This window comes from Pogona vitticeps, chromosome 1 (assembly GCF_051106095.1).
Source record: "Pogona vitticeps strain Pit_001003342236 chromosome 1, PviZW2.1, whole genome shotgun sequence".
In the NCBI taxonomy this organism is placed as follows: Eukaryota; Metazoa; Chordata; class Lepidosauria; order Squamata; family Agamidae; genus Pogona; species Pogona vitticeps.
Genome location: NC_135783.1, coordinates 320,156,322 through 320,169,321, shown reverse-complemented (window position 1 = coordinate 320,169,321; position 13,000 = coordinate 320,156,322). Strand labels below are relative to the sequence as shown.

The 13,000-nt window shown below is 40.8% G+C and overlaps 1 protein-coding gene across 15 annotated transcripts in view; it reads right to left on the bottom strand.

Moving 5' to 3' along the window:
- Positions 1-13,000, bottom strand: part of TTLL5 (tubulin tyrosine ligase like 5) — a 209,563-nt gene that overhangs the window by 84,338 nt on the left and 112,225 nt on the right. For 12 of the 15 annotated variants that reach the window (XR_013544935.1, XM_020793842.3, XM_020793848.3 and 9 more), the window contains 2 exons: positions 10,473-10,859; positions 2,848-3,029 (listed from right to left, as the gene is read on the bottom strand). Coding sequence is in view for 14 of the 15 variants with exons in the window: in XM_020793842.3 (XP_020649501.3) it covers positions 2,848-3,029; positions 10,473-10,859 (569 nt within the window). In the remaining variant the exon portion in view is untranslated. The remainder of the gene's footprint in view (positions 1-2,847; positions 3,030-10,472; positions 10,860-13,000) is intronic. The other 3 variants (XM_020793851.3, XM_078392893.1, XM_020793849.3) reach the window with 2 other exon arrangements.

Sequence of the window (13,000 nt, the reverse complement as noted above, 5' to 3'; positions counted from 1 at the left end):
AATTACACCTTCTTACCAAATGAAAACATGAAAGAAATAGGTCTCCTTCCCAAATCCTACTGTAAGTACACATCACACATTTGCAGGAAGCCTGTCTGCAAGATTTGAGCACTGGCTGGCTGAACAGAGAAGACAGATCCATCTCATTCCAGCCCTCGCCTGGGTGGGCTGATATTATCCCTGTGATCAGACTCCTTGGATGGAAGAGCTGGAGCTGTTCCTAGTGATAGTCAGTCCCAGAATTCTCACGCACTTGTTCAAACAAGGGGAGGATTCGTACTAGATTTTCCCTCCTTTTTATCAAGCCAGGCCAAGTCCACACATTCTTCTATTTATCATCAATAACCACAGAGTACTGCAGCCTAGGAGACGACAGCAATAAACTACTGCTCCCCACCCACCCCCATGCACACAATGGCCACTGATAAAAGACCTCACACAGAACCAATCCCAAAACAGAGCATATAGCACAGAAAGGGCAGTTGTGTGTGTGTGTTTTTAAAGAAAAAACTAAAATACATCAAATTAGACTATGCTCAGCTAGCCAAGTACTTTCAATCCTGATTGGACCTACCTTCTAAGATTTCATGCAAATGTCTTCCCAGGCTACAGTGAGGGTCTTTCAACTGTAGATGCAACAAACTGAATGCTGCTTGACTACAATACAAACAAAACAAACTAATCTGTAGTCCTCTCTGCCTTATGTTAATAAAATATCTGCTCAGTGAACTATAATTCTACCGTACTGTTCTCCTGGCTGCTGCTTCTAATACATTCCATGGAAATAACATGGTCTACAGTGTTTAGTTAACTGCCAAAAGGTAGGAAAATGCACAGCTGGAAGATGATACCTATCATAATATTTTCCTTAAGCTGAAAAGCCAAATTTACACTTGTATTTCAACCAGAATAAGGCTTTAGCCCATCTTTCATCTGATATACCATCAACTCAAACTTCAGGATGCAGAAGATAAAATACAAAGATGAACAAGTGTGATGTAGTGATGTATGGCTACGGACTTTATGCAAGTTCCTGCTATTCTCAGTCAAACATGAATAATTTTTAGCAACAAGAGAGCAAAAGATTGGCATCCTGTCAATGCCAGGATGCCTAAAGCTGTAAATGATCAAACACTACTAAACTGATATGATTATTGGTCACAACAACTTAAACAGCCCCTTATGTACAAAAGCTTACCTTAAAAAAAAGTAGGAGGACAGTGAAGGAGTAAAAATCAGCAGGAAGAACAAACTTGGAAGCACAAGAAAATTGGATTAGCAATACTTCCACATGGGAATGACTAGACCCAGGGTAATTAGAAGGGAAATACAAGATCTTTCCACTGATATTTATTTTTCTGATTAGTGTCCAGGAATAGTAACTTACTTCCATATACAGCTGCATGTTTCTGTAGGTACTTCACATCTATAGTCACCTTCAATTGCCAGTACTAGGGACATTGCTTTAGTGGTATTAATTGCTTGTACTGCTAATTGTACAGTGTGTGTCTCCTTCTACCTACTGAAAATTAAATTTCTTTAACACTGATATAATAGTGATGGGAAAACAATGTTTGCTGTCTTTGTGTCAAGCTCTTAGTCACACCACAGGGATGTGTTGGTGCTGTGGGTTAAACCGCAGAAGCCTCTGTGCTGCAAGGTCAGAAGATCTGCAGTCGTAAGGTCAAATCCACGTGATGGAGTGAGCTCCCGTCACTTGCCCCAGCTCCTGCCAACCTAGCAGTTCGAAAGCATGCAAATGCGAGTAGATAAATAGTTACCACCACGGTGGGAAGGTAACGGTGTTCCGTGTCTAGTCGTGCTGGCCATGTGACCACGGACACAGTCTATGGACAAACTTTGGCTCTATGGCTTGGAGACGGGGATGAGCACCGCACCCTAGAGTCAGCCACAACTGGACTAAATGTCAAGGGGAACCTTTACCTTTATTTTAGTCACAAAAACAGTTTGACTGCATACTACTACAACTGCTACACTGTTGTCACATATCTAGATTAAAATGATGTTTCTTCCCCCCTCCCTCACCCTCAGAAGAACATGGGGGAGAGAAACAAAGTGAAAAATGAAGAGGGGAAGTTGTTTTTTAAAAATATAGATGTTAGAGAGATACAAGAAAAGAGCAGAATGAGGAGTTTTGCTGAGATAAACCAAGGGAAAAACTAGTGAGAGGATCTGGCCCATTAAGAGTATAATTAGAACACATGGCCCTTGTCTCTCCTGAGCTGTAATAGGACAACCCATTCAGAGACCTTTCTGCTAAATATTTTTTTAAATTGTGGGAGCCAGATATATAAAGTTTTCCTGATATTCCTTCAAATCTAAGTTATTTGGAGGATGTAAGATTAAATCAGCTCTGTGAAGCCTCTTCTTCCCAATTAATTCTTTTAAATCATGGTGAAAGGGACGCCCAGTCCTCAACTTCTGTGGCAAATGGATGATTCTTTCTCTCACTTGCTTCAACAGGGCCCCTCATACCTGTTTTTATGGTATCATGCATAGAAAATCTTCTTTGAGCAAGTCTTCCTGGGACAGGAAATTCATTGGGAAGTGCCCTCTAAAGAGCCTAATGGACAGTGGGATTATACCTCCCAGGAAGCCTGCCTATAGACTTCTGATTTGGGGCTGCATCTCCTAGAATTCTGCCTGGAAAATTCTGGGAGCTGGAACCCAAACATTTTAAAGCCCCATGACTGGTACTGAATATTAGTACCCGGTAACCCTTTTTACACTATAGCTCCACAAACCACATTGTATAGCTCACAGAGTTTCTAAGAAATATAGCCTTAAAATATATATTCTGACTTTAAAATACTGATTCTTATATACCTGCTGTGTAAGAAGACTGATATGAGTAGGTGGAGAGTACTGCCTGGCCGCCTGTTTCTCTGCCAGTCTCTGCAATTCTGCTGCAACAATGCCATGACTGTAACGTCTGCAGTCTTTCTCATCCTTATTCACTCTAGCGGATGTACCACGCTGTCTGCTTGGACTGTGACTCCTTGAACCTGCTAAAGATGGTGGAACAATTTACTTTGTAACAGTTAGGGTCAGCTTACAGAGAATATCTCTTCTTTATCTGTAATAAACAAGAGGCAATCAACATTTAATAAAAACTTTCTTGCAGAATTTATTCATACATTTAACTTCTTATGGTTCAGTTCTCCGCTCTAATTCCAATTTTGTGCTTCCTTCCCAACACAAAATATAGCTCAAAGCGTCTATTTTCATTTCTAGTCAAAACAAATTTCATACACAACACTCCAACCCACTTCTAAACAACAAGGGAACAGAAATACAGTATAACAGAAAAATTAACCCTACTGAAAAGTCATGATTCAGAGTCTGAAATCCTGTTACACAGCTCTGCATGCACAATGATGATGACACCAGTGGCAGATACAAATTGCAACTGAATAAAGGCTTCCATTGGTGATTTTGGGGTGCACATAACTTCATCACATCATGTGCAAGTCACAGGTACCCTGAAATAGCCTTTAAATCTACAATGACCTGTTTTTAATCAGCAGCAACTTGATGCTGCTGACATCTTCCTCATTGCATACATGAAGCTGAAGAACAGGATTTCAGCCAGAAAGTCACACAGACAAGCAAACTAATGGGGGATATTTTTTCAAGAAAGTAAGGGTTACAATTTATCAGTCAAAGTATTTCACTTTTCCACCCAATGGTGCTTAAAGTTGCAAGCAGCAATGGAATACAAAATAAAAAAAAACGAAATAACAGCCCCTGCCAAAATCCTGTTTCTTAATTACATCTGCAGAAGATAAATGGCATAACTTTCAGCAGACAATCACTGTTAGGTACCAAGTCCCTGTTGGAACTTTGGGGCATGTGACATTCAGAGGGAAAGCATGTGCCTGAGAATCCCAGTAAGAACTTGTTAACTGGCAGCAACAAGCCTCTGAAAGTTATGCTGTTTCTTCCACAAGTGTAACTATACATGTGGACTTTGGCCACTGGATGGTACTTAAGGTGTGCAGGTATATTTACGAGAAACAAAATGGAAAAGTAATACTGAAGAGTAATATTGTTGGATTCAAAAGATCATCCAACAATATTTTCTCCATCATTTGAGAAAAAACTATCCAAAGTGTGAAATTCTGCATGGGGTTTGTTGGTGTTGTTCATATGTGCTGTCAGGTTGCCTCTGGTTTATGGTGACATTATGAATGAGTGTTCTCCAAAATGCCCGTCCTCAACAACCCTGATCAGCTCTTGCAGACTCAAGCCTGTGGCTACCTTTAGGGAGTCTTTGGTCTTCCTCTTTTCTTGCTGCCTTCCACCTTTCCCAGCATTATTGTCTTTTGCAGTGGATTTTGCCTTCACATGAGGTACCTAAAGCAGGACAGCCTCAGTTTCAACATTCCTGCTTGCAGTTCAGGCTTGTTTTGTTCTAGGAACCACTTGTTCATCTTTCTGCCAGTCCATGGTATCTGCAAAGCTCTTCTCCAGCACCATGTTTCAAATGATTTTTTTTCCTGTCAGTTTTCACACTCCTACATGGTGATTAAGAATACAAGGCTGAGCGTGATCTTGGTCTATAGCAGGGGTCTCAAACTCAATTTACCTGGGGGCCGCTGGAGGCAGAGTCTGGATCAGGCTGGGCCGCATCAGATTTTCCGCCAAGTGGAGCAAGAGCCCGAGGAAGCCGCCCAGGAGTTTCCTTAGCCCGGCTGGGGCTCCGAGGAGGAGGAGGGGTGCACGAGCCCTCAAACACACACACACAGGAAGTCCGGCAACCTTCCTATGAAGCCCTCCCCCAAAAAAGGCGCACTCAGCAGCAGCAGCAGCTACCCCCACCACGACAGCGGAGCAAACCTTGCGAGGCGAGCCCAGACAGCCTCCAGAGCCGAAGTGGATGAAGCAGGATGAAGAGGAGGAGGAGAAAGCACCACCAGGCACTGAGGCAGCCGCTGGCCGGGCTGGTGCTGGGGGTGCCGAGAGAGAAAGAGAGCCACAGAGCTCTTCGAGGACAGGCCGGGAGCGAGCTCCGCTCTCAGGCATCACTCGGCAGCGGCTCGGGCACTTGGGGAAAAGGGCCACCAGCGCGCTTCACTTGCCCGCTCTCCCCCAAGACAGTGCCTCTTGCACCCTCTATCAGGAACTGCAGCCTGCCAGCCCATTGTCTTGGGGGAGAGCCGGTTAGCGAGGCGAGGCTTTTTTTGACTCTTGATAGCAGAGGACCAGTGGGAACTTCGGGGGGGAGGCAAGGCGGGGGCCACAAACTATCTCCGGCTGGCCGCAAATGGCCCCCGGGCTGCATGTTTGAGACCCCTGGTCTATAGTGACACATCCTTACACATTATCCTTTCTACATCCTATTTTGCTTTTCTTCAGAGTTTCAGTTTCCTGATTTCTTGGCTGTAGTCCTCATTTGAATTGACGAATTGAACAAGGTATGCAATTTACCATCTTCATTATCAACATTAAAGTTGTGATTTTTGTCTTCCTAATGTTCAACTACAGTCCTGCTTTTGCATTTTCTTCTTTCAATTTCACTAAAAGTTTTTTCAGGTCATTACTGCTTTATGCTAGTAGGATTGTGTCATCGGCATATCTTAAATGACTGAAATTTCTTCCACCAATTTTCACTCCTCCTTCATCTGAATCTAGCATGGTTTTCCATATGTGAACTGCCTATGGATAAAACAGGTAAGGGGATAGAATGCACACTTGCCTGTAGGAAACCATTGTCTCTCCATATTCTGTCCTAATGGTAGTTTCTTGTACGCCATGCAGGTTACATTTCAAGACAATCAAGGGCTAAGGTATACACATTTCTTTCAGAAGAACCCACAGTTTCTCATGATCCACACTGTCTAAAGCTTTGCTGTACTCTATAAAGCATAGACTGATCTTCTTCTGAAATTCTTTGGTGTGCCACTAGCCAGTGGATATTTGCAATATGATCTCAAGTGCTTCTTCCTTTTTCGAATTCAGCTTGAACATCAGGCATTTCTCACTCCACATAAGGTACAGGCCTTTGTTGCAACAGCTTGAACATCACTTTGCTTGCAAAGGAAATTAGAGCAATGGTCCTATAGCTACTGCACTCCTTGGCATCTTCTTTCTTGGGAAGGAACATATTGAACATTTCAAGTCTGTGGACCATTGTTTTATTTTCCATATTAGTTGGCATATTCTTCTTAGGATTTTGACCGATTCAGTCTGTGTCACTTTAAATAATTCTATCAATATCCTATCTACCTCCGGTGATTTTTTCTTCCCATTGCTTTCAGAGAAGCTTTCACTTCACTTTCTAGAATTGCACGTTCTTCATCGTATGATTCCTCTTCAAAGGAGTCAATTATCCTTTTAACTTTTCTGTAGAGGTCTTCTATATGCTGTTTCCACCTTTTCTTTATTTTCTACTGGTCAGATAATGTATTTCCCTGTTGGTTCTTCAGCACTCCTAATCCAGATTTAAATTTCCCTTTGATTTATTGGATTTTCTGGAATAAATCTCTTATTTTCCCCCTTTTGTTCTTCTTCCCTATTTCTCTGCACTGTCTATTGTAATAGTTCTGTTTGTCTCTATATGACAGTCATTGAAAAGCTGCATTCAAGGTTATGATCCTGTTTCTTTTAGTTTTGCTTCTCACCTGTCCTTTGCAATTTCAAGGGTTTCTTCTTTCATCTACCTAGGATTTTCTTTTCTTTTTACTACAGGAATTGTCTTTTTAAATTCTTCCCTAATGATATCTCTGGTTTCAATCCACAGTTCTTCTGGATCACGATCAAAGTATAGTAATGCAGAGCTGTTCTTTATATATGCAACCACAGAAAATCCAAAGAACGTTGAAGAGAATTACCCCCCCTTCTTGGATACACACCTTAACATGCTGAAGCTTCATTACACATCTTAAAGTGTATCAGAGAAGCTAAGGCAATGCCATCAGGAGGTCATCCATTGTGAGCAGGTTCACCCAATGAGGAATAATAACCACTACATCAGCAGAAGATAATGGATAGCGTCTATAGTGACAGGGGCAGTAGCTCCTGGGCAGCAGCTGTAGCTGAAGGTGACACTGGCACAGGAGGCAATGGCAATAACACTCAAGCTAATTTTTATTAGTACAGTGGTGCCCCGCATAGCGACGTTAATCCGTTCCAGGATTAACGTCGTTATCCGGAAACATCACTATACGGAACGTAAAACCCCATAGGAACGCATTAAACTCAACGGGGGAAAACTCAACGGTAAGCGAAGATTCCCCATCCATTTTCTGCACCCGGCGGCCATTTTGGAACCACCGATCAGCTGTTTTCTAAACATCGCAATGCAAAGATTGGTAAGCAAAACGCTTACCGATCATCACAATGCAATGTTTTGCCAACTAAAACATCGCAATGCGATCGCATTAGTGATCGCAAAAAACGTGTCGCTATGTGGATTCGTCGTTAAACGGTGCACTCGTTAAGGGAGGCACCACTGTACTGCATAGGAGGTGAAATGGAGTGGGATAGTTTCAGTCAGACAACTACAAAGTGTTCTACTCTGGAAATGACAAACTTATAAGAAATGGAGTGGTTCTAATACTGAGGCATAATGTAAAAGTGACAGTTAGGGGCTATAATGCAAGGTCTAACCAAATAATATCAATCAGACTCTGTGGAAAACTTATAAGCATAACCATAATTAAAGTTATGCTCCAACTACAGATGTTGATGATGACTATGAAAGCTTTTATGCAGGCATTCAGGTGGAAACTGATCACACGCCGAAACAAGACATACTTATAATCGTAGGTGACTGGGATGCAAAAGTAAGAAACAAAGCAGAGCCAAATGTTGTTGAAAATTTGGTCTAGGGGACAGAAATGAACCAGGAGAGCGACTGTTAAGATTTCTGCGAAGCCAACAATCTGTATATTGAAAATACTGTACATGCTTGAAGCAACCAGAGGGACAACTGCACACATGGACATCACTAGATGATATAGTAACTGGAAAAAGGAAATGGAGGAGTTGTATGAGGTCTGCAAAAATTAAACCACGAGCAGGTTGTGGTACTTATCATGAACTGTTAATATCCAACATTAAAACTGAAAAAGAACACTAGAAGAATCATAGTGCCAAAATATAATTTTGAGAAAACACTTTACAATTTTAACAATTCTATCAGAGATTCTGAAGCTGTGCAAGATGGGGGTTTGGAATATTACAGAGCCCGGCATACATGCAGCATGACACTACCAGCTGGTAAAACTACTTTTCGTGTCACTGAAAATCATTGACCATTGAAATTGCATGTCTGAAGAATGCATCTCACTAAGGAAAGCTGGTTAGAACAAAACATTCCTTATGCAAGTCTGATATCCCCATTAGTACTTAAGGAACAATGGGCCATTTGTTGTTCTTCTATCACCCTTTTAGTCAGGGATGGGACCACTAGCTCTGTGGATGCTGCTGCACTCCAGTTCCCCTTATCCTTAGCCAGAATGACCAAAAGTCAAAGATAAAGGAATAAGTAGACTATTGCCACCTAGTCAGGCAGTGGTTGTCTGCCCTCGGGTTAGGTAAATTGCCTTTTCTCTAACAAAGGTAAAAGTTGAGTTTTACATTTAAAAGGTATCAATCTTATTTTCATGTGAAAAAGTTGGAAACTAGTGACTGAAATCCTATTTGTAGCATAAGCCAAATCACAATTTGGAATATCTTCTTCCCTGGTAAACAGAGTGTCCCCGCTGCAATTCTTAGTGTTAATGTACACATGAACCAAACCAGCAGGTGCCCTCGAGAACTGCAGCAGGGCAGTTTGTTTACCAGGGAGGAACGGACAGATATTTACTACTTAACTTACACCAGAAACAGGATTTCAGCCACAGACAAAAAACCTAGCAGAACTTAATTGACAAGAAAAAGAAAGCAATACACTGATAAAAGGAATAACCACACGCTTTGAATGCCAAAGTCCTGAACTCAACTTTTAGGAGCGTCAGATGTTCTTATGTGCTATCAAGTCTATGTGACTTACAGCAACCTATGAATTAACAATCTTCAAAGATCATTAATCATCAGATCAACCTAGAGATACCCCCACCAAAAACTCTACTCCTAGTTCAACCACTCCAATGCAGATCTCTCAAAATGTTTTAGAGTACAGCTTCTATCATTCCCAATCACTGTCCATGCTGTCTAGGGCCAAGGGGAGCTGCAGTCCTTATTTATTGCAGGGCAGCACACTGAATAAGACTGGTGTGGATTCTGCTTACTAGATGGCATCATATTCTGATTAGATAAAAGCCAGTTTCCTACATAGTGACAAGGTATGAAAGGTCCAATTGAATATTTCTAGTAAAGAAGTGAGAATGTTTTATTTCTAGTTGTATACTTCATCTTTCTCCCCCAAATGGGACTCAAGGCAATATCAACAAGCGAACAGAAAGTTAGATTTATTGTGAAGATTCCTCTGATTGGCAGAGAGTGTACCCAACATGAACATGTCCCCTATCCAAATGAAGAAGCTAGTGGGACTAGGAAGGTTTAGCGTGCCAGGCCTTACTCTGCTGCTGTCTCCATTTTTGTTTTTTCTTAGACCCATGTGGTGAAATTTAGAGCCAAGAAGCTGTCCAAGGCACTGCAGAGAGCCAAAGGCAGACCACCCTTCATCAGTGCAAACAACAATGAAACGTACCCCCCTCAAACAGGTAAATTCTGCCCCATGCCCTCTTTTGTCGAAAAACTGAAGAAAAAAACTTGCTCTCCAAAGAAAACCCCAAAGTACAGAAATTTCCTCTGCCACACTGGAGCCAGAAATTTGTTTTGGCCATGCCTACTCAAGATAGAGAACGGACCTTTTCATGTTGGGCCCGCTCTTCCACTGATTAAGAACAAACCCTTTTCAGGAAGATGCCCCCCTTCTAACTCCCCCTTCATGTATACAGCTAATGGAGATGATTCTGAGGCTGTTAAGAACTGTGTGCACATTGCCTGATAATTTGAATAGGATGGCCTTTCACAGAACAAATGAAGAGTTATTCCAAGAAAAAGACTATTAATCTGAGTCATTCATTCATACTTCAATGCAGGTTACTTTCTGTCACTGCCCTATACTTTGCCCTAAGCAGTTTCACATGGATAAATTTTAATCATCACTTCCTGGACTATGGAGGACCACTGCCAAGCTGTGTCAGGTGCCAACAGCAGCTAAACTGGAAAAGCAAAATGATCCTATTTTATATTTCTGGGTGCCAAAAATAATCATCTCATACTTGTATTATTAATTTAGCATTTTACTACACAACAATTTCCGATTCTTATTAGCTATATTTCTTTTTGAAATAAGCCTCTTCTAGAAAAATAATCCCACCTATTGGATGCTTGCATAGCCACACTGTGACCTATTGTGCTTAATATAACTACTCTGAATACTTCTAGACAGAAGAGGTATTGGTATAGTTAAGCAGCCAGGCATGCTACCCAGTTACCTGCTTTTGCTGAAGATGGCCGGATCAAACGTTGGCTATAGATTTGCATAGCACTCTGAAAAGAAGAGAAGGGGCCAACAGTATAACTGCCAGACCGACAGCGGTGTAAGCTTGCACTGTCTGAAGACAGATGGGGTACATTTTTCACTGTGTTAGAAATACTGTCAGGTGCTGTGTTTTGGAAAAAAGGGGTAGGAGTCTGTTTAGAACCAGAAGAAAGAGAGATGACTGAACGATGATCAGGCACCTGTGCATTGTCAGAGCTAGTAATATGATAAGACAACTGGGAAGTGATGTTTTGTGGGAGGACCGTGTCAGGAATGGAAGAAGATGCACTAAAAAGGCCAGGCTGTGCTGTATTCTCTTCATCTGCTGAAGGAGGAATCCCTGTTTAAAAACAAATACAAAGACATACAAAGCTGATCAGGATATCTTTCATTTTAAAACTGAATGCAAATTATGAAGTTGTTTAGAAAAATAAGTAATGTAAACAGGGTGTCAGAGGATAACACATGTAGGTTTATACAGACATGTTTACAAGATTTATTTTCTACCATATCTGAATTTCCCAACTAAGAGATTTTAAAAACAATCTCATTTTATTTTTAAATGTTTTCCCTATAGATATTGTCTATTTTGTCATACTAATCTTTGTTAATTTCTTTATGATACTATGCCATTGCACCATTTTATTATTGCAGTGATCTACAACGTGCTCAGTTAAAATTTAATTCTGAAAGTCCTTTCAAAATTGTACTCTTAAAGCCAACACGAACCTTCTCAGGGCTTTTTCTGTTACACCTACAATGTAAAATGGTTTCCTCATCCAAATTAGGCTATGGTTGGATATATCTGTCATGTATTAGAGTGGTGGCTTGCCACTAGATGGGCAGTATGTAAATGGAAGGAAGGAAGGAACAAGGCATTTTTTCTGATTGTTAATCCTACCTGTTACACCAGCTTTCCAATGAATTATTTTTACTAATTTTATGAATAATATTTTAATGGATATTATTGTTTTTAGTCATTTATCCTAGTATATTGTGGTAAACTCCTAAACAATAAGTGAAAACATTAGATCCTAATGGTACTGTAATGTATATATTCTTGACTAATTTTCATAACTATAAAAGTTGTACAACAGCACTGTTGGCTAACAGTCTATTTGCCATTGGAGGCAATGTTGACTCAGTCAGTTAAGCACTCTGAGACCTGCTAACTCTGAGTCTCTAGTTAACCTAAAACATTACAATCAGAAGCAGTGAGAAGTTACTAAATTAGAGATGGGCCACCGCAATGATGGTTATGGCCTCTAAAGTTTTATACAACTTGGATCCAGATCTGAGATGTCCCCATATGAGCCTCCCCATAGTTCAAGATCTTAGGGACAAAGAGGTGGTTGATCCTAAGATAAAGAGCACCCTCTCACAGAAAGCTAAATTGCCTCCTCCACCATTGGCTAGCAGTCAAATATTCTCCTCTTTGAACTAGCATAAATGGATATTTTGACAGATACACTAAATGATAGACTGGATAATAATAAATGGGAACCTCTTTACACTTGGATGAAATCTATACTGATTTAAGTAGAATATATTAGATTAATATTATGTTAGAGAGTAAAAGACAAGATTAAATGAATTGAATACAGTCAACCCTCAAATTACAAACGTAATCCGTTCCGGAAGGAAGTTTGTAAGTCGAAAAGTTCGTAAGTCGAATCAGCATTTCCCATAGGAATGCATTGAAAACCAATTAATCCGTTCCAGCTTTTTGGTTCTTAGGTCACGGGGCGGTTTGTAACTCAAATCATTAGTTCCCATAGGAACTAATGCAAAGCCGGTTAATCCGTTCCTACCACTAGGGGCAGATTTTTTCCTTTTTTTCCTTTTAACCTAAGATGACTTAGGTTTAAAAAAAAGGAAAGAAAAGAGGGAGGGAAGGAGGGAACAGACATCTTTTCAACAGAACACCTTGAAAAGCACCTTTTCAGGCAAGACAAGCACCTTCTGAGAAAAACCAAGCACCTTTCAGACATCAGATCACCTTGAAAAGCACCTTTTCAATCAAGACCAGCCAATACAAGCACCTTTTGGGGAAAAAGGGGGCAGCAAAGGAGGGAAGGAATACCTTTTAAAAATCCAAAAATCAAAAATTTAAAAAAAGCCAAAAAATAAAAATACAGTCTGTACAGCACTGTATCAGGCAGTACCAGGCAGTACCAGGCAGTCTGAAGACTGTCTCCAAATTAACACTCAAAACGCTGGGAAGAGGTGAGGATGCAGACAGGCACCCTCTTCACTGGCCAACGGTTAACTGAAAGTTCAAATTTCACGCTTTCCCCACCTCCCACGGGGTTTTTTTGGTTCGTAACAGGAATCTAAATTTGCAATTCAAGTCAATATTTTTCTATGAGAGTGGTTTGTAAGTCGAAATGTTTCTAACTAGAGCCGTTTGTAAGTCAGGGGTTGACTGTACATTGTAATAAATCACTCTGGTTACAACGGGTAGAAAAGAAGAAAAATACA